The 26,361-nt window shown below is 53.3% G+C and overlaps 1 protein-coding gene across 1 annotated transcript; it reads left to right on the top strand.

Moving 5' to 3' along the window:
* The first annotated feature begins 1,977 nt into the window (after window positions 1-1,977).
* RBCK1 (RANBP2-type and C3HC4-type zinc finger containing 1) lies at window positions 1,978-20,322 on the top strand. Its single transcript, XM_053671305.1, has 12 exons — window positions 1,978-2,509; window positions 3,564-3,708; window positions 10,775-10,868; window positions 10,973-11,171; window positions 12,364-12,485; window positions 12,568-12,741; window positions 13,824-13,984; window positions 14,946-15,057; window positions 17,044-17,223; window positions 17,884-17,982; window positions 18,316-18,459; window positions 19,636-20,322. The coding sequence occupies exons 1-12, from the start codon at window positions 2,488-2,490 to the stop codon at window positions 19,714-19,716; spliced, it is 1,533 nt and encodes a 510-aa protein (XP_053527280.1). The 5' UTR covers window positions 1,978-2,487; the 3' UTR covers window positions 19,717-20,322.
* The last annotated feature ends 6,039 nt before the right edge of the window (window positions 20,323-26,361 follow it).

The raw sequence follows: 26,361 nt of genomic DNA, 5'->3' as shown, positions 1-26,361 counted from the left end.
AATTGATACAAAATGTCCAGAATAGGAAAATCTGTAGAGACAAAAAGTGGATCCATGCCGAAGGCTAGAGAGTGGGAGACAGGAAGTGTCTGCTAATGGGCACAGGTTTGTGGTTGTTTTTTTTGGAGGTGATAAAAATGTTCTAAAATTGGCTTGTGGTGATGGTTGCACAGCCTCGAAATGTAAAACCACTAGCCCTGGCTGCTGTGGCTCAGTGGATTGAGCACCCGTCTGTGATCCGGAGGGTCGCCAGTTTGATTCCCAGTCAGGGCAGGTGCCTGGGTTGCTGGCTAGATCCCCAGTTGGGGGCCTGCAAGAGGCAACTACACACTGATGGTTCTCTCCCTCTTTCTCCCTCCCTTCCCCTCTCTCTGAAAATAAATACACAAAACTTAAAGAAGTAAAATGCTTTAAAAAATAAACACTTTAGATAGGTGGATCTTATAGTTAAATTATATTGCAATAAAGCTGTTTTTAAAAAGAACAGCAGTCACGCTGGCAGGTGAGGATGTCTCCATGGCAACCATGGAAGCTAAAGGACAATGAATGGAATACTGCCCTCTTCACGGTGCTGGAATGCCAGCTAGAATTCTATACCCAGTAGAAATGCTCATCCCCAGGGATTCTGAATCAGTTGATCTGAGATGTGGCTTAGGCTTTAAGGTTTTTAAAAGCTCCCTCAGGGAAATCAAAAGTACAGCCCAGGTTGAGAACCTCTTTTAAGGGGTGTGTTTCAGGCAAAAGGAAAGTGATACCAGATGAAAGTCTGAGATTCATTCTTTCAATTAACATAGAATCTGTAAACATTGGGAACACAGCAGTGAACAAAACAGACAAAAGCCCCTGCCCTCCAGAAGAGGGAAACAGACCAAAAACAAGATAAGTAAGTAAAATTTGCTGCTAGATAGTAATTCATGATTTGGAGGGAAATGAAGCCAGGAAGGGGGGACTGTGAAATTTCAGATAGAGAGTGCAGGGAAAACGTTTGGATAAAAACCAAAATAAAGGGAGAGAGCAAGCCAGGAAGATATGTGGATTATGGCAAATGCAAAGGCCCTGAGGTGGGTGTATAGTCTGCCTCGTTCTAGGACTCAGGCCACGGGGCGTTGAATGGAGTGCGCCAGGGCATAGCAGTCAGAGAAAGAGAGGAGGCGGATTACAAGCTTTTACCAAACTTTTGAGTGAGATGGAAACTATGAGGAGGGTTTTGAGGAGTGACAGTTTGATCTACATTCTAGCAGGACCCTCTGGCAGCTGAGTGGAAAATGGGACCATAGGGGCCACAAGGAGAAGCAAGGAGCCCAATGAGGAGGTTGTAAAACACCCGAGGAGAAATGATGAACCGCGAGATGGGGAGTGAGGCGGTGAGAGGTGACAGATTCTGGATCTATTCTGAAGGGGGACGCCACAGGACCTGATGATCTATGGGATGAGGAGTGGGAGAAAAATAAGGGACAGTTGTCTGGACGAGGCCAACAGCCTCCGGCGCGCGGCAGGCAAACCAAACTTCATTATCGGCCCAATAAACAGGTGGAGAGTGATCGCCGAGGGGAGGCAGAATCTGGCTGGCTGAGGGTGGCTTCTGGAGCCTGCCGGGTCTGAGTTCCAACCCGACTCCGTGGTCTGGCGCAGTTCTTAAACGAAGTATCCGTTTCTTCTTCCGCAGACCTTGTTAAGCAGCGGGTCTGCGCACCCTCGTGCTGGCAGCTCCGCCCGCTCGTCCAATCCGGGCCGTCTGCTGCCCCGCCCCGGCCCCTCTCCAGCCCTGCATACCGGGCAGAGGGGCGGGCCCGCAGGAGAGTGGGGGTCGCAGAGTTGGGAGTCAATTGGGGGTAGAGTGAGGCTGCCTCGGGCGGACAGGTTGAGCGCCCGGGGCCGCAGTGGACTGGAGCAGGGAAGCGAGTGCCAGCAACTGTCTAGGGTGGCCAGGCACCAGGGATGGGAGGGGATAGGGTGTCCCGGATCCTGTGACAATCTCCCGCCCCCACTTCCGGGGCTGCTACTTTCACTTTCTCTTCCGCCGAAACTGCTCCCCTCCTCCCGATTCGCTGGGGCTGGAGGGCAAGGAGTTTGGCTGAAATCCCGGGCGCCGGAGCGCTCCCAGCAGGGAGAAGTGGGGGCCCTGCCCGGGGCTTTCCAGCGTCCCGGCTGTGCGGTGCGCCCCCCCCCCCCCCCCCCCCCGCCAGACCTGTCCTATATTTTTCGGTCGCCCTTTGCGGGCTTGGGTCGGCACCTCCTGCTCTTTCACCTGCTACCCAGGGGCGCGGCTTGTCCCCTAGCCCAGGCCCAGGCCCTGGTCCTCGGGTAGTGTGATGCTACCCGACTGCTGCGGAGGACACCGAGGCACAAAGAGGGCTTGGGCCACGCTGGAGGCCACTGGCCGGGGCTGAGTTGCTCCTGATCGCTCCCCCTCTGCCTGGTGACCTGGAGATAGCATTTTCCCGAAGCTAGAGCCCCGTCCTGGGGTGATGGTAGCAACCACGCCAGATGGACGAGAAGACCAAGAAAGGTGGGCACAGCCTGGATGCGAAGTTTCGGGTGGAAAGTTGACCCTGCCAGGACCCTGCCTCCCGTGCCAAGATAGGCCTGGGAGAGGGGCTTTAACCCTGGTCTCCCTCTGCCGACTTGCCCTTCAGTTTCCTCCCTGGAGGCCCAGTTACTATCAGAGCTATCTGGTCATTCATTGCTGTGATGCCCCTGAGGCCTCCGTGCGCCAGCGCTGGGCTGAGATTGGAGCTCCCAGAGGGCACAGGAAATTTCCCAGGCTGGTGGGGGAGATAGACCTCACTGATCTGAATGCCGAGGGTCCTTGCCTCCCCTCTAGCCCCCTCCACCTTGTGTTGTAGAACCTAAGTCACCACCCTGCTCAGAAACCCTCCTGTGCTTCTCTGGGTTCTTTGAACAAAGCCCAGAGCCTTGGGTGGCCCGCAAGGCCCTGCTGGTTGGTTGGCCTCACAGCCTTCCTCCCTTCACCCCTTTGCTTACTCTGCTGGAGCGCCACTGGCTTTTTCTGATCCAGTCCAAACACTTTTTGCTCAAGGCCTTTGCTCTTACCTTTCTCTCCACCTGGAACACTCTTCCCTATTGGGTCTTGAAAGATCCAGTTTCTCCTCTTTCAGGTCTCAGCTTCAATGTCACCTCCTCCTAGAAGCATTCCCTGATTTCCTTGTCCTGTTTATTTTGTTGCCAACATGCGTCACAATCTGTTTTTCTCTTGTTAAATTTGTCTTCTCACCAGGATGAAAGATCCTGTTTATGTAATTCACTTGCTGAATCCCACTTTCTGGGACAGTGGCTGGCACACAGTAGGAGCTTAGTAAATTCTCGTCAGCTAAATGAATGGCAGGAAGGGGGAATTGGGGAGGAATATGAACGAAAAACAGAACTAAGTGAGCAGTCAGGGGGGACTGGGGAGAATCAGAGAAGGCTTCCCAGGATATGTAGGAGTTCACCAGGAAGACAGAAGAAGCAGCTTGTGCAAAGGATCGCCTCCTGCCTCCGTCCTCACTCCCAGCTCCTGAAAATTAAACCGTTTTAACTTGCATCCCTGTGTTGAATTTTAGCCGAGGAGATGGCCCTGAGACTTAGCCGAGCAGTGGCCGGCGGGGATGAACAGGTGGCTATGCAGTGTGCTATCTGGCTGGCAGAGCAACGCGTACCCCTGAAAGTGCAGCTGAAGCCGGAGGTGTCCCCAACACAGGACGTCAGGTGAGGAGTGCGGGGCTGGCCCGGGACACAGGGCGTGCTGAAGCTGGTGGGCCGTCACGTGTTCCTGCCAGTAGGACAGTGACTCGCCTTTATTTTTTTTCTCTTTCACAGGATTTATTTTATACCTATTATACCAAATAGCATTTTAAACATTGACATGGAAAACTCCCTGATAAGATAAAGACAAAGGCGTTTATCTTACAAGAAATGAGATATACCACCACTTATAATTGTCAAAAATGACTGCACTTGAACTTTCATAATTTTAAAAAACTATTTATTTATTTAAGTCCTCACCCATGGATGTGTGTATTGATTTGAGAGAGAGAAAGAAACATCGATGTGAGAGAGAAGCATCCATCAGCTGCCTCCTGTACACTCCCTGACTAGGGATTGAACCTGCAACCTTTTTGGGAGTATGGGAAGCTGCTTTGACCATCTGAGCCACTCAGCCAGGGCTCAATTCTTTATTTATTGATTGATTTTTTTTTTTTTAGAGAGGAGAGAAACATTGATCTGTTGTTCCACTTATGCATTCATTAGATCAATTCTTGTATGTGCCCTAATGGGGGATCGAACCTGCACCTTGATGTATCAGGACGGTGCTCTAACCAACTGAGCTATGCAGCCAGAGCTGGCTTTCATAATATAACAATGCATTCATGAAACAATCTGAAGACAAGTAGTTTTAGCAAATTAGAGAACATTTTTTAGGCAGACGTGAGAGTCCTAAATTGTTTATTAGGTGAGAATTTTTTAAACTTCACTTATATTAGCAGGAATGGTGACGTTGGAGAATTGCTCTGTCGCCAAGCTGCACCGTGAGACCTGCCAATAGTGTGGGGGACTCGAGGGCCTTTCCAAGGCCACGGCTCTTCCACCTGCAGGTGTCGGCCCTCACCTCTCCCCGTGCTTGTGGACTAGTTGAATGATCGGTGGGGTGTCAGGATTCCTTCTGATGGCCTCGAGGAATGGGTCAGTGAGGATAAACTGAAGAATGTGTGTGTGGGGTCCTCACCAACCCAGCAAGGACTCGGGACCCCCGGAGCCCTGCTAGGACAGCCATTCTTACTGTCAGGTTCTGGTGCCAGGAGACCTGCCTTCCAACCCCAGCGCTGGCACTGATCAACTTTGAGGTCGAGGGCAAGTCATTTCACTGCTCGGAGTTTCCGTCTCTGTTGTTTGAAAAATGGGGCATAGTAGCTATCTTCTGGGGTTGTTAGGGGTGGATCAGGATGTTAGGTGTCCTATTATAGAAAAACGCATAATCACAGTGGCATAAACGAGTTTAATGGCAGGCAGTCCAGATGTGGAGGCTCTGCTCCTGCGGGCCTCAGGGCCTCAGGCCTTTCCTCTCATGTTCTGCCATTTGTGGTCCCCATTCTGAGGTTCACATCTCGGCTCAAAATGGTCACTCCAGCTCCAGCCATCACATCAGCATCCTTACCAGCAGGAAGGAGGGAGGGAAGAAAGGCCACCCCTCCCACACTTCTTTGAGGAGCACAGCTCAGAAAGTTACACACACCACTTCTACGTAATTCCTGTAGACCAGCACTTATCTCCTAGCCTGGAGGGAGGGTGAGAAATATAGCCAGGGAGACAGCAAGAATGCACAGGCTCTCCTCTGGCCACTCAGTTGCTGTGTTCCATGTTTCTCTCTCTCTCAAAAAAATAATTTAAAAAAGTTTTACGAAAGAAAAGGAATTCAGGGGTTCTGATAGCAAGAGAAGCAAGAGAAAATGGATACTGTTAGTCTTGGTCCCAGGAGACCTGCAGAACAGAGCTGGCCGGGGTTCTGATGGGGATTGCACTGGGTCTCTAGATCGATTGGCCATTTTGTTTGAAAGTGAAAACTTACGTACCCTCTTCACCTTGGTGTATCAACCTGGACAGCACCTGTGTCATCTTTGTTAGGAAAACAAGGAATGTAACAAACTCCTCTCACCTCTCCTTTTCCCGACTGATTTTCCCGGAAGTGCTGTAGGAGAAGTCTTCCCAGTTGGCTCCACCTGCTCTCTCCAGTTAAATGGTACTGTGGTTTCTGCTGTAAAGCCTGCTGCTGCGGCGCTACCCGGGGTGGCTCAGCTGGGTGGGAGTCGTCCAGTGAGGTCACCAGTTTGATTCCTGGTCGGGGCATGTGCCCGGGTTGCAGATTCTGTCCCCAGGAACAGTGTGTACAGAAGGCAGCCAATCAGTGTTTCTCTCTCATCTCTGTTTATCTCCCTCTCCTTCTCCCTCCTTTTCCCTCTATAGGATATATACATATTGATTTTATGTATTATATATATATATATATATATATATATATATATATATATATAACATACTGCTGCACCACAGCTTTGCTTATAGCCATTGTACTTGTTATTGTAATAACATAATCTAATTAGCTGTTACATTAATCAATAAAGTGCCAGAAGAGAATTGTTTCTGTGAAAAATAAACTGATGGCTTTAAAAAGACAATAGAGAGACACGTTGCCCCCAAAAAACCTTACCACTCTAGGGTGAGGTATTTTAAGAAAAAATGGTAAAAATCCACAAAAGTTCTTACTGAGATGCTTTGAGAGTATTTTCAAGTTTTTGCTCCACTTTAAAGAAAAAGCTGACTTCCGGCCAAGATGGAGGCACAGGAAGACACTGTGCCTCCTCGCACAACCAAAATTAAGGACAACAAAAATTTAGAAACAAAAAAACAACTAGAACTGACAGAAAATCCGACTGTACGGAAGTCCAACAACCATTCGTCCAGACCAGTAAGAGGGGCGGAGTTGGCGGCTGGCGGAGAGGGGTCGCGGCAGGAAAAAGCGGTGGCTGGTGGACCTGGGCACGGGGTGGCAACGAGCAGACCCAGTGAGGCGCACAAGGCGGCTGGCTGACCGTGGTCACAGATTCACACACAGATAAACCAGGCAAAAACGGGCAGTGAGAAAGACCTCCCAACCCAGGGCTCCAGCGCCTGGAAATAAAGCCTAAAAGCATTGATTGAAAACACTTGTGGGAGTTGAGGTGCCGGGAGAGACTCCCAGCCTCACAGGAGAGTTCGTTGGAGAGAGCCACAGGGTCCCAGAACGTACAAAAGCCCACATACCTGTGTACCAGAACCAGAAGGGCCCAATTTGCTTGTGGGAAGTGGTGGAAGGGACTGAAATCTGAGAGAGAGCGGAACAAGTGCCATTGTTCCCTCTCTGACCCGCCCCCACATACAGCGTCACAACCCAGGGACCGGGTTGCCCCGCCCTGGTGAACACCTAAGGCTCTGACGCTTACTATGTAAGAGGCGTGACCAGACCAAAAAACAAACGAACAAACAAAATAGCTCAAACAAAAGAACAGATCAAAGCCCCAGAGCCAATACTTTTAAGCGACCGACCGATAGCCAGCCTATCAGATGCACAGTTCAAAGCACTGGTGATCTGATGCTCACAGAATTGGTTGATTTTGGTCACAAATTAGATGAAAAAATGAAGGATACACTAAGTGAAATGAAGGGAAATGCATAGGGAAATAATAGTGATGGGAAGAAAACTGGGACTCAGATCAGTGGAGTGGACCAGAAGGAAGAAAGAAACAACCAAACAGAAAAGAATGAAGAAACAAGAATTCAAAAAAATGACACGGGGCAGGGAAGGCTGGGATGGGAGAAAGAGACAAAAAACTGTACTTGAAAAAGAACTAAATAGAATTTTTTAAATATAAATAAATAAATAAAATGAGGAGAGGCTTAGGAACCTCCAGTACATATTTAAACATTCCAACATCTGAATTATAGGAAGAGCAGAAGGGGAAGAGGAAGAACAACAAGTGGAAAACTTATTTGAACAAATAATAAAGGAGAACTTCCCCGATCTGGCAAAGGAAATAGACTTCCAGGAAGTCCAGGAAGCTGAGAGTCCCAAAGAAGGTGGACCCAAGGAGGAACACACCAAAGCACATCATAATTACATTACCCAAGATTAAAATAAAGGAGAGAATCCTAGAAACAGGAAGAGATAAGAGGACAGTCACCTACACAGGAGTTCCCATCAGACGGTCAGCTGATTTTTTTCAAAAGAGACCTTATAGGCAAGAAGGGGCTGGAAAGAAGTATTCCAAGTCATGAAAGGCAAGGACCTACATCCAAGATTGCTCTATTCAGCAAAGCTTTCATTTAGAATGGAAGGGCAGATAAAGTGCTTCTCAGATAAGGTCAAGTTAAAGGAGTTCATTATCACCATGCCAACAACTAGAACAGGAACAGAACCAGAGAAATGGAGATCACATGGAGGGTTAGCAACAGGGGAGTGGGAGGAGGAGAAGGGGGGAGAAGATACAGAGAATAAGTAGCATAGGCGGTAGGTAGAAAATAGACAGGGGGGGCAAGAATAGTATGGGAAATGTAGAAGCTAAAGAACTTATGACACATGGACATGAACTAAAGGAGGGGAATGTGGGTGGGAGGGGATGTGCAGGGTGGAGGGGAATGAAGGGGGAAATGGGATAACTGTAATAGCATAATCAATAAAGTATATTTTTAAAATATTTTTTTAAAAAAAGCTTATACTGCAAAGCATGGCCTATGTATTATGGGCGTGGTTCATCCAAAAATAAAAATCCCGGGAAACTCCAGTGGCAGATTTGCACTCAAAGAGCAGCCATTGCTGTTTCCCGGGAGATCGGCAGATAGCTGTGTGTTTGTGACTTGTGAGGTGGAATGAAACGCTGAAGCTTTCATGAATTTTCTGATTAAACTGATCATTATGACTGATGACATTGGATACAAGATCTCCAACTATATTTTTTTGTCATTGGTGCTAAAGTTATAGCTTGTAGCTTGGGAGATTTTTTTTTAACTGTAATTAAGGTATCTATGCTTTGCTTCTAGGTTGACTCTAAAAATCTAAACCCTCTAAAATAGCATGCATAGTACTTGAATTATGGAAATATTATTCATTGTAGGATAAGTAGTACAGTTGAAAATGTATGCACTGTTTAAAAATATATATACTTTTAATTATATTTTTCCCATCACCATTTAGTCCCCTTCTCCCCACTCGCCCTCAGCGGTCACTGCACCGTTGTCCGTGTCCATGAGTCCTTTTTCCTGTTTCTGCCATCCCTCCACCTGCAACTCCCCGTCCTGACTAGCCGTGGTCTGCTCTGCATCATGAGTCTGTCTCCGTTTTCCTGGTTGGTTAGTTCGTTAGAGTCCACATATGAGTGAAGTCACATGGTATTTGTCTTTCTCTGACTGGCTTGTCTCACTTAGCATAATACCATCCAGGTCCATCCATACCATTGCAAAGGGTAAAACTTTCTTTTTTTAACCCGAGTAGAATTCCATTGTGTGAATGTCCCATAGTCGTTTCATCCATTCATGTATTAATGGACACTCAGGCTTAAAATGTATGCACTTCTATGTTTCATATGTTTCAATGGCGAAGGTCAGGCCTCTTAATTTCCTTTTAGTTCTTCTCCATTCTCCTGGATCATACTCAGCTATTTGTATTTCTTTTATTTCAAACACTTTTTAAAAAAAGATTTTACTTATTTATTTTTAGAGAGGGGAAGGGAGAGAGAAAGTGAGGGAGAAAGCAAGGGAGAGAAACAGCAATGTGTGGTTGGTTAGCTCTCCTGTGCCCCCTACTGGGGACCTGGCCCACAACCCAGGCCTGGGCCCTGACTGGGAATTGAACCGTCTGTTCGAAGGCTGGCACTCAGTCCACTAAACCACACCAGCCAGGGCTATTTCAAAAATTTCATATGGGAAAGTGGATGGCAAACTTTTGAAGTCTTTACATGTCTAAAAATTTCTGTTTTACTCTCACTTCACTGATAGTTGGCTGGGTGTTAAAAGTCATTATCCTGAAGAATTTTGAGAGTGTTTTCTGGAATATTTTAAAGTAAATCTCAGGTGCTATTTCATTCATGAATAATTTGATGTCTTTAAAAAAATAAGGACTCAAAAATAACCTGAACACCATTTTCACACCCAAAAAATGACTAATACCTTTAAGTCCCCTAATACTCCGTTTATATTCCACTTTCCCTAATTATCTCATTCCTGCTTTTTACACTTGCTTGTTCCAAACAGGGACCCAATGAGAGCTACACATAGCACTTCTTATTGTCTAAGCCTTTTTTTATTCTATTCTATTTTTATGCCATTAACTTTTTTTAAGAAAATTGGTCTTCGACCTTTAGAATTTTTCCTCCATTCTGGATTTACTAATTGCCTCTTCAGGGTGTCATTTACTCTCTCTCACTCTTCCTGCGGACTTGTAGTTGGAGCTAAAGCCTAGGTTAATCAGGAGTCGCTTGTCAGTTTCCAGTTCTTCCTCATTTTCCGATTGCTCGATTGCTCGATGTTCTCCCAAATCTCCCCGAAGGTACCGAGGGAGCTTTATGCTACTGCTTGGTACCCTAATTCCCGTTTCCTCTGGGATCGTTCCGGGTTTTTCATCTCAGCTCTCCTCCCTTTTGTGCCTTTGGTCTTCAAAAACTATGTCAGGGTCCTGGAGACGGTTGGTGTTGAAAGCCACTTTCTCTGGAATAGGACTGTTTGGATTGAAATCCTGCCTCTAACACTTACTAACTGCTTCCTTGGCAGGGTCAACCAGCCTGTCTGTCGCTCAGGTTTTGATCTGTCAACTAGGGACGACAACAGTGCTGCCTCTTGGGTGTGTGGAGAGGATTGAATGAGTTAGTGCGTGTGAAGGGCTTTGCAGAGCCTTGGCATATGGTAAAAAATAGCTGGGGTGGCCTGGCTAAGGAGCAAGGGAGAGAGGGATTGAAGAGGCTGGAGAGGTGGTGAGGGGCCGGGTCCCGGAGGCCTGCGCGTGCGCGGTGAGTGCGGATTTTATTCTAGGAGCAGCGTGGAGCCATTGGAGGGGCTTCAGCAGGGGGTTCTCATGAAGGAGGAAGCACGGGAGTGGGAGAATCCAGGAGAGAGGCCCCTCACACTGTCTGGGGGCTCATGTGTGTGCATGTGTGTGATGCACAAGTGTGCAGACATGCCCACGCTGAGAGCTGGTTGCTGAGGTGGGACCTGCAGCCAGAGCTCTTGTTGCCACCCCCGTTCTCCGCAGGCTGTGGGTGAGGGTGGAAGATGCTCAGATGCACACTGTCACCATCTGGCTCACAGTGCACCCTGACATGACGGTGGCTTCCCTCAAGGACATGGTGAGTGAGAGGGCTGAAGGGAGACATCAGGGCAGAGGCTTCCCATTGCGCTCCGACTGTACCTGGTCCCTTTTCCTCTTCCTCCCCCGCCTCCCCCCCCCCAGGTGTTCCTGGACTATGGCTTCCCAGCGGCCCTGCAGCGGTGGGTGATCGGGCAGCGGTTGGCCCGGGACCAGGAGACACTCCACTCCCACGGGGTGCGGCGGAATGGCGACCGCGCCTACCTCTACCTGCTGTCAGCCCGCAACACCTCACTCAGCCCCCAGGAGCTGCAGCGGGAGCGCCAGCTGCGGATGCTGGAAGGTGAGGCTCCGCTCTCCAGTGATGACGGGACTCACCTGAGGTCGTGGGGCTCAGGTCGTGGAGGGTCTCACCCACAGTGGGGAAGGGAGGACAAAGGACACCCAGGAGGGAGTCATTCTGGGGTCCGTTTTGGGGACAGTGGCCCAGGGGAGAGGGGCTGAGTTTAGTCCTGGCTCTGGCATTTATCAGCTCTGTGGCCTTAGGTAAGGCCCGTCCTGTCTTTGCTCATTAGTTTTCTAAGTCTGTAAATTAGATAAGATGATAATCACTAGTGTTTCCATTTTGTACTTCCTATTTTAAAATAGTTCCAACCTACAGAAAAGTTACAAAATTGTACACAGAGCTGTATAACAAATTCCCATGGACCTTGTGTGTGGGCTCCCCAGATGTTAACATTTTACCGTATTTGTTCTGCTCTATCCTTCTGTCGATAGTATTATTTATAAAGTTTATTTGTGTGCATGTAAGTAATTTCTTCCTCAACTGTTTTGGGGGGCGATGTAGACACGAAGGCCCCTCCCACAAATGCTTCGGTATGTGTGTTTCCTCTAAAAAGAAGATACCTTGCTGGGATGGGAGTAAAAAACAGAATACTGTAGTTGAAAAATAATTAAATTAAAAAAAATAAAAAATAAGTAAAAAGAAGACACCTTTTCCTATGTTGCCACAGACAGCTCTCAGGCTGGGAAATCGGGCACCGAGGCAGCACCGTCACCTTGCTGCCCTTCGTAACAACAGTCCTGGCATTCGGGGCTCTGTCCTGGTCCCCTCTGGTCCTTAATGCCCTCAGTTTTCCCCTGACCTTCTATACTGGCGTTGCGCCTCCAGGCCGGGTCTTTGGTTTTGGTCCAGTGTCTCCTCACAAATGGATCAGTCAGCATTTCGGCAGGACCACCTGAGGAGTGGGGTTCGTCCTCCTGGGTGCATCACTTCAGGGCCCAGGAGGTCGGTTGTTGGGCAGGGTCTTCAGCCCTGAGGACGCAGGAGCATTCTTGGGTGGCGGAGAGACTCTGACCCTGTGGACACCAGGACACTCAGCCAGGTCTGGGTCCACCTGGGGGACGCAGCTGGAGACTCATCCAGGGAAACGGGAGAGGGTAGGAGAGGGCTTGCTGCAGGGTTCCTGGCTGACCAGGGGGTGCGGACAAAGTGGGGTGCATGGATCCACCAGCCTCTCAACTGATCTTTCCAGATCTGGGCTTCAAGGACCTCACGCTACAGCCCAGGGGCCCATTGGAGCTGGCACCCTCGAAGCTTGGGGTCCCCCAGGAGCCGGGTCAAGGGCAGCCTGACACCACACCGGAGCCCCCACCGGTAAGCTGCACATCCCCAGCGTCCCTGCCTCACGCTGCCCAAGACCCTCAGCGCACCAAGCTCACCAGCCCTTCATTCCCAGGTGGGCTGGCAGTGCCCTGGCTGCACCTTCATCAATAAGCCCACACGTCCTGGCTGTGAGATGTGCTGCCGGGCGCGGCCGGAGACCTACCAGGTGCCCCCCACATACCAGCCAGACGCGGAGGAGCGAGCGCGGCTGGCCAGCGAGGAGGAGGCGCTGCGCCAGTACCAGCAGGTGGGCGGGGATGTCCCCAGACACCGCAGACTGGACTGGGGGGCGATGGGCAGGAAGGGAGGCTCCTCCGCACTGCCACTTCTCCCCGCTTGTTGCCGTGCCCCCTCATGGACCAAGGGCAGGCGGCGATCCCTTCTCTTCGCTGTGACCCACCCTTGCTTGCTGGCTGTGCTGCCCATCCAGGCCAACGTGCCCTGCCCCCTTGTAGGTTGCGGCTCTGCCCCTAGTTTTGACGTGCACACCAACTACGCACACAAGTGTACCTGGTAGGGTCTCCAACACCCTGGCTGAGACCCTGACCGTGCCCCATCTGCCACTCCCTCGTCTGCCTGTGACCTAGCTCTGCTTCACTCAGCCTTGACCTCGCCCTGGAACCTAATATTCCCGACTGCCCTGCCTCTCTGGCTGTAGCCCACCCCTGATTTCCTGTGACCCCAGGACCTGGCACCTCTCTGCTCCCTGGGAGGTCGACCCCACCCTCTGGCCTATACCCTCTGGTCCCGCCCCCAGTCTTGGCCCAAGCGCTGGTTCCACAGAGACACCTGACCTTGAGTGTTCCCCGTTCAGGTCAGATGCCCCATCCTCCATGTGCGTCCCCTTGGACCTGGTGCTGCCCTTGCCCTCCCCAGCCATGAAATCACTTCTGGTGCCATCTGCAACCTTGGCCTGGCCCATCCTCTCTGCTGCCCTACTCTGCTCCCTAACTTTATCACTTCCTCTTCCCATAACCCTGACCCAGTCAGTGCTCTACCTCTATCCCCTGGCCAGCCCCAGCCCCGCCCAGCTTGGCAGAAATGGCCAAGGTTGCCTCTGACCCCCTTTCCCTACCACTATCACCACCATTGCTCCTTTGCCTGGTTTGACCCCTGATTGCAGCCCCAACTTGCTTCTGCCTGGCCCTCCTCCTGCCCTGGGTCCTACCCTTCCCAGTGGCTCTAGCTCACGCCCACTGCCTGGCCACCTGCACCTCTGCCTGGGAATCCTGTCTCCCAGCCTTGTCCCCATTCGGGATCTGACTGACCCCCTGCTCCTGGCCACTTCCTGGTCTGACCGCCGGCCCTGGCCCCGCCCCCTGTGCCCAGCGGAAGCAGCAGCAGCAGGAGGGGAACTACCTGCAGCACGTCCAGCTGGATCAGAGGAGCCTGGTGCTGAACACGGAGCCCACCGAGTGCCCTGTGTGCTACTCGACGCTGGCGCCTGGCGAGGCCGTGGTGCTGCGGGAGTGCCTGCATACCTTCTGCAGGTGCGCCCCACCCCCAGCTAAGTGTTGGTCCCGGTCACCAATTAACCAGGGTAGAAAGTGGGTGGGTGCTGTGCTCATTGGACACCCACAAAACCCTGCCAGGTACGCCCTGCCTCCCCATTTTGCAGGGGAGGCATTGAGGTGCAGAGAGGCCACACGGCTCAGGCATCCTGGCTCCAGCGCCTGTGCCCCTCACTACTTCTGACCCAGGCCCGTGCAGGGGCATTGAGGCCCTGGTCACCTGAGCCAGCCTCTCACCCTGCACCTGGCTGGTGGGCAGCCTTCCCCCTTCCAAGCCTTTGCTCCTGGCCCTTCCATCCCAGGCTGTGGAGAGCACATCCTGCTGTTTGGTGAGCAGCCCCTGGGTGCCAGGGACTGTGCTCGGCCTGGGGATCAGGAGGGACCGAAAAGTTCAGTTACTGCCTTCTGGAGTTGACATTCCAGTGGGGACGCCAGTTATTCATCCAATGATCACTGATATAATTGCAAATTGTGACAAATGCCTGGTGCCAGTGCACTGTCACGAAAGAGCAGGTCCCTGCCCCAGCAGGGCGGCGGGGAAGCCCTGGAGGCAGCTGGTGTAGATGTGTGCCTGGCTGGTCTGCAGGAACGAGGGTTCGGTGTGGCTGGAGCAGAGGGCTGGACAGAGGGGTTAGGAAGGCGAGTCAAGGGGGCTCTCATGAGCGCAGTTAGGGGCTCGGGCTTGTTCTGAGCCTGATGGGATGGCAGTCACTGGGAAGGGACGTGGTGGACACAGGGAGCCCAGGAGGAGGCTACTGCAGTCCTCCAGGCAGTCAGGGATGGAGACCTGGACAGGAGCAGTGGGGTGGGCAGCAGTTGGGGCCGTGGTGACGGGTTGGTGGGAGGGACAGGGAGGAAGGGAAGTGCTAAGGTGAAGCCCACCTGTCCCGATGGATGAGGTTCAGGTGACCCTCACCTCCACTCTGTCCCCCACCCTCAGGGAATGTCTGCAGGGCACCATCCGCAACAGCCAGGAGGCAGAGGTCGCCTGCCCCTTCATCGACAACACCTACTCATGCTCGGGCAAGCTGCTGGAGAGGGAGATCCGGGCGGTAAGGCTGGGGCGCAGCAGGGGTGCACCAGCCCCCGGGGAGCTGGGCCCGGAGCTGGCAGGTGGGAGCTGGCTCGGGCTGCTGGTCTCAGGCAGCAGACACTAATCCAAGAGCCATCTCTGGGTGGGATGCTGGGGACCCAAGCAGTGAACAGGACAGGAATTGAAGGAGATAGTTAGTCAAGAAACCCCTCCTTGTGAAGGAGAGACAGCCAAGCAGGTTACAGTGGGCCTGGGTGACCTCCAGTCCGATGCTCAGCCTCTCGCTGCCTCAGTCTTCTGGTTAAAGTGAAAGTCAGGGTTAGTTTCTGTGTCAAGCGTGGTGAAGTTGACAGTAGAGGGAATGTGTGAAGGATTTAGAGTGGTGCTCCACCCAGTAAGCCCTTGTCAGTTAGCTTTCGCTGGGTAGCAGGTCACTCAGACTTAGTGGCTTAAAACAACCACCATTTCTTTAGCTCATGAATCTGCAAGTTAGTAATTTCGGTTGGGCATATCTGGATGACTCTCCTGGTCCAGGCGGGGCCTAGCTGATCTCGTCCGGGCTTAGCTGGTGGGTCAGCTGTCCTGGACTGACATGTGATGACCTTATCTGTGATGGCCGGATGACTGTGCCTCTTCCCACTGAGGCCTCCCTTCTTCCGGCAGGCTGGCCAGGCTGCTCACGTGGTGTGTCAGAGTTCCGAGAGCAGCCAGCGGGGAGCTCCGGGGCAAGAGTGCTTTCCAAGTGTGCTCCTTTCACACTTGCTGCTGTTCCACTGGCTAAAGCAAGTCACATGCTCAAGGCCAGATTCTGTGCAGGAGGGGACCGCCTGCGAGTGTGGAGTCAGGGAGACGTGAACAAATTGGGGCCGTTCCTCCGGCAGCCTGCCAGCATGCTGTCTGTCTGCACCTGTGTGTGTGTTTGCTGCTGTTACTGTTACTAACGGTATTATTATCATGTTCCTTCACTGACTGCTGGTGATCTCGAGCAGGTCCTCTCCCTTCCCTGGTCTCCCATTCCCCAGTTGTAAAGTGGACTGTTTAACTTGATTTATGGTTTTTATTATTTTAAAAAATATTTTTAATAAGCATTCTTTTTTTTTTAAAGATTTTATTTATTTTTAGAGGGGGGAAAAGGGGAGAAAGGGAAAGAAACAGCACTGTGTGGTTGCCTCTCGTGCGCCCCCTACTGGGGACCTGGCTCGCACCCCACGCGTGTGCCCTGACTGGGAATTGAACCTACGACCCTTTGATTTGCAGGCCAGCGCTCACTCCACTGAGCCACACCATCCAGGGCTAAATCAACTTTATTAAGGTGTACTTGGCACTTTTATAAATAAAATGCACTCCTTGTAAGTGCGATTGGGTGAGTTTTGACAAATGTCTCTTGTAACCACCACCCCAATCAACATCTAGAGCACAGGCATGATTTTTATTTCATTGTGACCGGCATAGACACAATGGCTCTTGCTGTTGGGCTACAAACACTCTAAATATTCTAAATCTCTGTGGCATATCCTGTCTGTAGCCCCTCTGTTAATAATCCCAGTGTCAGCGTGTAAGGTTTCAGGGAACCCTTCTCCTTAACGTTGTTTTCTTAGTCGTCACATTGCTTTCTCAGTGAAATGTACCGAGATGTTAGTTTAACCACATATCCCCTAGCACTGCTTGTTATCATTTTTGTCCATCTTTTCTTTTACTTTTTTATTGTAGTAAAAAATATATGAAATCTACCATATTAACCATTTTTAAATGTGCAGTTGTGTGGCATTAAGTGTACCCACATTGTCAACAATAAAAATAAAGGACAAAGCCATCATCACTGTCTACCTTCGGAACTTTTAATCCACCTTCTGAATAGAGTTTTAGAATACTGGTGTGAAGAAAAGAGCCTGGGGGCCAGATTGGACTGTGCGGGTCGGGGGCTTTCAGGAGGGTGTTGGTGGCCAGCAGGGCCACCTGTCGGGTATTCCAAACCCCGGAGACCAAGGCTGTGGTCTGTTGGCAGCTGCTGAGCCCCGAGGACTACCAGCGGTTCCTGGACCTGGGCATCTCCATCGCCGAGAACCGCAGTGCCTTCAGCTACCACTGCAAGACCCTGGACTGCAAGGGCTGGTGCTTCTTCGAGGACGACGTCAACGAGTTCACCTGCCCCGTGTGTTTGCGCATCAACTGCCTGGTCTGCAAGGTGCGGCTGGGACCCACGCTGCCTGGTCACCCTGGTCCTGCCAGGAGCTCCCTGTCTATCGGTGCTTGTTCCAGGAAGGGCTGGGGTGTCATGACTTAGAGCTGCACATCATTGTGGGTCCCTGGCCTGGGCCCCAACCAGAGCCTAAGCCTTGGACCAAGCTCTAACCTTGGCCTGAGCCCTGACCCCACACTAAGTCCCAACCCCTGCCCTATGTTGAGCCTTGGCCCCAAACTCAGGCCTGTTGCTGCCCACGCTCCCCTCGCCACCCCCCCCCCATCATCTCTGCAGTTGATCATTAAGAGGATGGTGAGGAGGCAAGTCTGGGCCTGAGCACCCCAAGCAGGGTCGGTCTCATTGCTGGGCTTGCCTGAAGCCGAGCCTAGCCAGGCGCGAGGGGCCACAGCCTGGGTGAGGGGTGGTCTGGGGTTTCCGTGCTCGTTAGGACTTGAAATAAATGGGTGTACATTATTATACATGCCGACCTCGACTTCACCTGCCTGGCCTCCATGTCTTCCGTCAAATGGGGGTGTGGCTCGGACAACGAGGCCCTGGCAGACAACACCTGGAGGCACTGTGTGCGTGTGTGGGTGCCTGTCATGTGCCCCGCCTCTCCCAGGTTCCTGCTGGGAACCTCACCCAAGCCCCTCACTCACACAGGCCATCCACGAGAAGATGAACTGTAAGGAGTACCAGGACGACCTGGCCCTGCGCGCTCAGAACGACGTGGCCGCCCGGCAGACGACGGAGATGCTGAGGGTGAGGCTGGGGCAGGGCTGAAGGCCGGGGGATTTGAGTTCTGGGAGCCGGCAGGGGGTGGGGGCTTCTCTGCAGGGCTGCAGTTCACAGGGCCCTGAGGCTCTGACCTCCCCGCTGGTGTCACTCCCATCTAGAGCTGGCACTTGGGATCAGTAGGTGCTCCGGTGGAGGGAGGAGGCTGCAGAAACAAGGAGCCGAGGAGAGCGATGCCACAACTTCGGTGGCGGGGTCTCCAGTTTCCCTCTGCAGCGGGGAGGGTGCCGGGTGGGGGCAGGGGCTGAGGCTGGGCAGCCGAGGTCAGCCCCCGCTCCGTCCCCCCTTCCTCCGCCCCAGTCCATGCTGCAGCAGGGCGAGGCCATGCACTGCCCGCAGTGCCGGATCGTGGTGCAGAAGAAGGACGGCTGTGACTGGATCCGCTGCACCGTCTGCCACACTGAGATCTGCTGGGTCACCAAGGGCCCGCGCTGGGGACCGGGGGTGAGTCCTTGGGGAGCCAAGGCTCAGGACAGGTGTGGGGAGGGGGCCTTGCCTGAGACTGAGGTTTGGCAAACTACAGCCCAGGGGCCCATCCAACCCCTGGCCTGTGATTGTAAGCTTGGGAAGTAAGAACGTTTCTTAGATTTTTTAAATGGTTGAAAAGTATCAAAAGAATATTTTGTGATGTGAAAATTATATGAAATCTGGCCCTGGCTGGGTAGTTCAGTTGGTTAGAGTATCAGCCTGATATGACCAAGGTTGAGGGTTCGATCCCCTGTCGGGGCACATACAAGAATCATACACTGAGTGTATGAATAAGCAGAACAACAAATTGATGTTTCTCTCCCTGCTTTCCTCTCCCTCTCTGAACATCAATAAATTAAAAAAGAAAATTGAAAACAAATGATAGGAACCCCGAATGTCAGTGTCCATAGGAGTTTTAGGGGAGCACAGGCGTGCGGTGTGGGCTGCTTTGGCGCCACGAAGGCAGAGACTGTGTGGCCTGCGAGGTCAGAAATAACTGCCTGGCTCTTCGCAGAAACAGGCTGCGCCCCTTGCCCTAGACACAGTGATGAAGGGTTCGGTCTGCAGTCAGGCGGCTCCGGTGCCTGGCTCTGGCACTCGCGGGCTGTGCGGCTCCGGCTGTCACTTCTCTGAGCGTTAGTTTCTTCATCTGTAAAATGGAGGCGACGGCCAGGCCTGTCTCCCTCAGGCTCGTTGTCGGAATCCAGTGAAAAGGTGGGAGGCGGGTGGTCAGCAGGGCGCCCCTCAGATTGCAGGTACTTCATGTGTGGTGGCTGCCCAGGGGGTGTTCCCGGAGTTGGGGGGGCTGTGGCTGTTACAGACACGCAGGCCCTGAGAGAGGGGGCGGAGGGGGGGGATCGCCCTTTTTTGCTGCCAGTGTGCCGACCCTTACCAAATACGCAAAGGTCCCTCAGCGCCTTTCCCTGCTCTGGGTCTGGGATAGGCAGCCAGAGGCCATGGACTTGGGGTGCATAGAAAGGCCTTCACAGTGGCCATCAGGTCGCCGAGGCTGAGAGGACCCGCTGAGAAGCGGGGGGGGGGGGGACCTGCCCGACAGCCCGGAGTGGAGTGTGCACTGTGTCGGGTGTGATGGAATAGCAGGGGCGGGGGGCACTCTTCCCTGCCCTGACCTTCTCTTCCCCCATCCTCCAGGGCCCTGGAGACACCAGCGGGGGCTGCCGCTGCCGGATGAATGGGATTCCCTGCCACCCCAGTTGTCAGAACTGCCACTGAGATGCAGGTGGCCCCGTGCCCACGCTGACCCAGCCCCATGTCCACAAGCTGCTGTGGGAGAGAGCAGGAGCTTTGGCTCTGATTTCTGGTTTGGGAGATGCCTTTGCGCTTGGCTGAGACGGCCCCGTGGAGGCCAAGGCCCTGAGCTGCACAGACGGCCTTGTTTGCTGCGGTGTTGCAAGTGCACTGCCTGAGCTGGCGTTGTCCACAGCCACCTCTGCCCCAGTGCCTTTGCCCTTCCCCTGAGGCTTGCTGGCCAGACCTCTCATTTTGTGGCTCCCGCTCTGCCTGACCCAGGCTTAAACACAGCCCTGGCCAGAGGTCTTGCAGGATGGAGCCTCTGAGAGCCCCGTGAGTCCATACACTCCCACCCCCCACCACCTTGCACACAGGAGCACTCACACCTGCCACTTCCCGTCGGCCTTCTAGGGCCGACCTTTCTCTGGCTTTGCTGTTGGAGGCCTGGGGCCCCTTGGAACTGCTGCTAATCCTATTCGGAGCCTAGAGGGGGAGCTGGCAGTTTCTGGAGCACAGCCTGCCTGGCCCAGGTTCTGCTGCTCCCTCTTTCGCACTGGTTGTAAGCTAATTAAAGTAGTTTTCCAGGAAGGGATGAGTGTGATGTCTGTGAGCTGACACAGGCTGGGACTCTGCACACACACAGGATCCCAGGCTCTCCAGGAACTGCAGCAGGAAGTGTATGCACGACCTGCATGGCCCCCCTGTGCCCAGCTCAAGGCGGGCAGGGTGCTCCCCGGACCAGCTGGGTTTGTAGAGTGCGGGGAGTCTACAAAGCAGGGTCTGCGGACCTGTGTGGGCTTGAGGGGTGGGGAGGGGCTGAGCATCAGACACCGGAGGGCTGGAAAGGCTCACTGCCCCCTGGGCCGCTCAGAGGCCATCCAGGGTTGGGGAACAGACATGTCAGGATCAGAGGGAGCCGCTGCTGTTGAGGGGTGAGGTCGTCCATCCTGATTTTACCATCTCAGGCAAGATGTCACAGTATCAGTCCGGCAGTATTCGTTAGTCCCTGTTCTGTGCTGGTCGGAGATGAGTCATACACAGTTCTGTGTGTCCATTCTCTCGTTTTCACTGCAGTCTCAGACACACTCCCGCCCCTGGTGACACCCAGGCTGACGCATCTGCGCCATGGTGTGGACCATCACAAGGGGGTGCATGTCTCTGCCATTCAAGGCCTGGACTCCGGGCTCCAGAAGTTGGGGCATGTGGCTTTGGGGAAATGGGCTCATTCTAGCCCCTGGAAACTCCCTGCCACCTGGTCTTTAGATGCCAGGACTAGAAAGAGGTGACCCCAGGCACTGTGAGCAGAGCTGTCAGAGAACACACACAGCCTCCTGCCCTTCCAGTGCTGGCTCACGGCAGCCTCCTATGTGGGAGTGAGATGTGGTCAGGCAGAGCCACCGACTTGGAGGACACAGAAGCACTGGGACCGGGATTGCAGGGCTGAGAGTGAGCTGGGGCCCAGCTCAGGGCAGAACGCTTTCTCTTACCAGCCCCTCCCTCCGCCTCTCCTGCCAGGGCCCGTCTCGGCATCCTTCGGGGGCCTGGGCACGAGAGAGAAGCAAACACTGTTCTCTTGGTTCAGAGGATGCACACTGGTAAGCCACAGGCTGTGCCTAGCCCGCCTCATATTGTTTTAGTAATATGAATTTGTGGCCATGGTTTTTAAATTGAGAAACTGTATTAAAATCTACACGCCTAGCCTTTCTTGGAAAAGGTGAAGCTCGGTAACCCCAGGCCCTCGCTTCCCTGCTTCCGTGGTGACCCCAGGCCCAGCCGCTTCCGTGGCTGAACAGCTGAGCTGCGCACGGCAGCTCCCTCCACCAGGGCACCCTCCACCCTCGGGTTGACCATGGTCTTCACCATCCCAGTGCCCCTCGTGCTGAGGTCTCTCCAGTGCCCTGGCACCATTCTTTTTCTCATAAATATTAACAGCTATTAAGGAAGTACTTCTCTACCAATGGCTGTTTTTTTTTAAAAAGATTTTATTTCTAGGGTAAGGGAGGGAGAAAGAGGAAGAGAAACATCATGTGTGGTTGCCTCTCGAGCGCCCCCCCACCAGGGACCTGGCCCACAACCAAGGCATGGGCCCTGACCAGGTATCAAACCAGTGACCTTTGGGTTCATAGTCTGGCACTTAATCCACTGAGCCACACCAGCCACGGATACCTATGGCTGTTTCAAAAGTGAAGATAAGACAGGAAGAAGGCTTCACTGGCTGTCTTTCACTTGGCCCCCTTCACTCACCCCGACACACACAGGGATTTGCATTTGCTGCAGCCAAAGTGGAGGGCGTGGGGCAGCCCCAGGTTTCCAGCCTCCAGTGCCACACTGGTGGACCAGTGGGTGAGGGATCAGAGTTAGGTTCACCCTGGCCGGGTAGCTCAGTCGGTTAGAGTGTTTTCCCTACACCAAGGTTGGGGGTTTGATCCCCAGTCAGGGCACGTACAAGAATCGGCCAATGCACAAACAAGTAGAACAACAAATCGGTGTTTCTCTCTGCCCCCTGCTCTTCCTCTCTCTCAAATCAATTACAAAAAAAAAAAAAAAAAGGGCAGGCTCATAAGTGGTCTCTACTGCAGGGTCAAGGGGAGGTGCCGCCCTCTCCCAAGCGGTCACCCCAGGCTGGGGCCCAGACCGTGAGAACCCACCACCGATTGGCCAGAGCAGACCTGAAGCCACACCCCTTGGGCTTCTACTCAAACCACCTACCTGAAGCAGCAGCAGGAGGTCCCCACGGTACCTGAGGGGTGTGATCAGTCTCCCCGAGCAGGAAGGCAGTGTGGGCTGCTGCCGCGTGAACAGGAAGTGGAGGGTGGCCCACGCCTGCACCAGGGCCACCGCGTCCTCCTGGGTGCGCTGGCGGGACAGCCGGTCACGGAAGCAGCAGGAAGCCGTGGCGGCCCCACAGCCTTGCTGGCTCACCAAGGCGCCTGGGCAGATCCCACCCACCCGTAAGTCTGGGGGAAAGACTGCTGGCCGGGGCGGGGCCCCTGTGAGGACAGGCGAAAGGCAGCGGGAGCCAGAGCAAAAAACGCTACGGGGACGGCAGGGCCAGAAAAGAAGGCAAGGGCAGGCCGTGTCCTCTCGTGCTTGGATTTGGCAAAAGCCTTTGGCTTACTCCTTGGTCACCACTTAACCCCAAATGAGCACAGGCCGAAGCGTAGGTCTGGTTAAAGGCACTAATAAATGTTCACCAACATGGAGTCAAAACACTTCATGACCTCACAGTCTGCAAAGCACTTTCCCAAACATTTCACTAAACCGTATGGGATGGGGCTATCTCTACCCCACAGGCACTGACAGAGCCCCAGAGACACTGTCGCCTGCAGAAGCTCAGACCGCCACAAAGTAACACACTTGCTATGATGCCACCAATAATCGTTCTCTCTACACTCAGTTCTGGTCGTGGCCCACCCTCCCCTCCCAAACCGCCCAGGGTCCCACTCCCTCCACAGGGCCCAGAGCCGACCCTGACCTGAACCCTAAGTTCCCTTCTGCTGACACTACCCTCTCCATCTCTGCACAGACCCCAAACTCCAGTCATCCTGGGCTTCATGGCCCACAAAACACCCACTTTTTACCCAGCTGTTATTTTTCACACCACTCTCCCCTCAGCCTTGCACATTGTGCGCTGTTTTCTGACATCACCTCCCTGACTCTCCAGCACCAGCTGGGTGTCCAACAACTCCATTCTCGTGCTGCCTGGGGGTGACATCCGGTCCCACAAGTTAAAAGGCTCAGTCCCATGAGACCGCCCCACTGTGGGTGCCAGCCAGGTAGGGCTCCCAGCTACCCACACTTCTACCTGGCCCACCGCAAATGCAGGGGTTTCTCCAACCCCCTCTCAGATTCACTAACTTGCTAGTAGGGCTCTCAGAACTCAGGAAAACACTTATGTTTGATGACTGTGCAAGGTTTGGGGAGGGGGCAGGTCTCCCAAGCCTTCTCCGGGTGCACCACCCACCCAGAAGCTCTCAAAGTCCCTGAATGAAGAGTTTGCAGAGTTCCACCTCAAGCCTCCCCTCGCCTCCTTCAGGGTCTGTGGACTGGGCCGAAATTTTCCTGATTGACCTTTCTGGTGACCGGCCCCACTCTGAGGCTATTTGGGGTCCCACTGTGTCACCCCATTAGGATGAACTCAGGTGGGATCAAGAGGGAATCATTATGAAGAACAAAAGACACTCCTATCAGGAAATTCCAAGAATTTCAGGGGAACGGGGGACAAAAAATTTCTTCGACCACATGTAACTTTCCTTCCATGACCCAGTTTTCAAAATCCTCCCCTTACTCAACCATCGACTCCTATAAAACTGCCGGTGAACCTGCCACTCAAAACAAACAAAGAACTTCCTTCAGTGCAGCTCTGATGCAGAGCCCCCAGGTGCAGGGCAGAGTCCTGGCCAGCCCCGTGCTCTCCATGAGGCAGGTCGAAGGGCAGCGCGGGCAGCTGGCCTACGGTGGCAGGACAAGGTCTGGGGGTTGTGATGCCAGCTCAGCCTTGGGTGCCCCCTCCTCCGGGCCAGGGAAACAGTAAACGTCCCCGACGACATGGATTCTTGCCCCTGGATTGGCCCCTCCATGGGGCGGGGGCCCCTCCATGGGGCGGGGGGCCCCTCCATGGGGTGGGGTCAACGGGCACTCAGCACCACTCCGGGCTCCTGCTATCCAACAGCTGGGAGTGTTAAGAAGATGCTGGAAAAGGCTGGCAAGTTCTCAGAGCTCCTCTGTGGACAGAAATCCCACGTGGAGGTAGAGTGGTGGTCACACCAGGCTCCGGTCCAGTTCCAAACCCGAACGTCAGCCCTCAGAAACAGGGCGTCCCCAGAACAGTGTGTGAGCACCGGCTGAGATCATCCCTGGCTCGCATCCCGCACCCTGTGCTGCCTGAATGCCCAGCAGCACCCAGCAGCTTCTGGGTGTGTAGGTGGTACTTCTTGCAGGTGGAACAGAAACAGGGCTGCAGCTGTTACCCCGGCTCTCCAGGCGAGGCCAGGCTGCCCAGGAGAAAACGACACAGTGCCAGGCCAGGGGCAGGAGGGAGCACCAAGGCCAGATGTCTAAGATCGGGTTCCACTCCAAACAAGTGGTGGGTGGAGAGAACGACAGGAGAGGACATTAGTAACCACATATGGCTGTGTATTTCATATAGGGCTCTGTACAAAATATTTACACATATTCTTTACAGAACAGTAAACCACCTGAAGGTAAAAAGATTGTTTTCTTCTCACTGACGGGGCGAATTCTGATGTCAGCAAAGCTATAAAATGGATGAACTTGCTCCTCCTTAGGTCATAACAGAAGCAAATGCCACCTGCTTCCTGGGCTCCGAAGAGCTGTGGCCTTGGGACCCGGACCTCGTGCACCTCCTTCCCCGTCCCCCACTAACCCCTCTGGCGTTCACGCACAGGCCTGGTGCCACGGCATGGGGTGCTAATGCAGCTGTCCATGTGGCTGAGGGAGAAGCCTGGGGACACCTGTCACGTCATCAGCTCTGGATCCTGAATTACCTTCGTCATGACGTATCTCCCACTTCCCAGATGAGCCCACCCACATCGCGTCCATCCCAGGTGGGGCCCCTGCTGCAGACCCTTCACTAAGAGCTTGTCTTGTAAAGTGCTGAGTGTGACTTAGCGCAGACGCCTCTCCTACCCCCCTGGCCTCCCCTGCTGCCTGGCACGCTGCACGCCCCCCACTCTGCACACGGAGGGCATGCGGGAAGGACGTGGGGGTCTGGGTGTGGTGGGCGGAGTGCTTCTGGCATGTCCACGGTGAAACGCTCGTCAAGACAGAGCAGTGCCAGAGAGAGACCAGGACAATGGAAGTGCATGGCTGCTTCATACTATACAACCCCGATTATTTAAAGACGCAAAAGGCACTTTTTTTTCCCAAGCCAGAATTAATGTAGAACAAACCTGGCTTCATGTACAGGAAAAGCAGTCCCAGAAGGACCGACCGAACCACCTCGTTCCCTAGGGCGGGGGGTCCCCAGGCGGCTCGGTGTAGGGGCCTGGCTGTGTGGCAGGCCCCTCCCACACTCTTCTGGCTGTGGTCTGTCCCTTCCCGGGTGCTGAACACTTCCACAGACATTTCCAACCAGGAAGGAGAGACTGGCAGTTAAGACAAACCCAAAGATCGCAGCCAAGGGAGCGAGTGGGTGCCTATTTGGGAACAGACCGGCGATCAGAAGCCACGGCAAAGGCAGCCACGACGTGGGCGGGGTGTGCAGCTGCTTACAAACGGCAGCTCTGGCTAAAGTGAAACGTCAAACAATGGAGTAAAAACGAAACTGCAGGGTCTTTGAAGCTCATCCTTCTGATGAGAACTAAATTTTTCCATGAACTATTATTTTTAAAGCAAGGGTGCTTTACATGATGGGTGTTACATAATTCTAAAAATAGCTATCAGAGGGTCTTTTATCTGCCCCCGGCTGGTGTGGCTCAGTGGACTGAGCGCCAGACTGCAAACCAAAGGGCCTCGGGTTCCATTCCCAGTCAGGGCACATGCCTGGGTTGTGGACCAAATGCCCTGGAGGGGGTGTTCGAGAGGCTACCACACACTGATGGTTCCCTCCCTCTCTTTCTTCTTCCCTTCCCCTCTCTCTAAAATACACAAATAAAATATTTTTTT

Source organism: Artibeus jamaicensis, unplaced genomic scaffold, assembly GCF_021234435.1.
Source record: "Artibeus jamaicensis isolate MK-2021 breed Jamaican fruit bat unplaced genomic scaffold, CSHL_Jam_final contig_685, whole genome shotgun sequence".
In the NCBI taxonomy this organism is placed as follows: domain Eukaryota; kingdom Metazoa; phylum Chordata; class Mammalia; order Chiroptera; family Phyllostomidae; genus Artibeus; species Artibeus jamaicensis.
The sequence above is the reverse complement of the archived record's forward strand: the minus strand, read 5'-3'. Positions and strand labels throughout refer to the sequence as shown.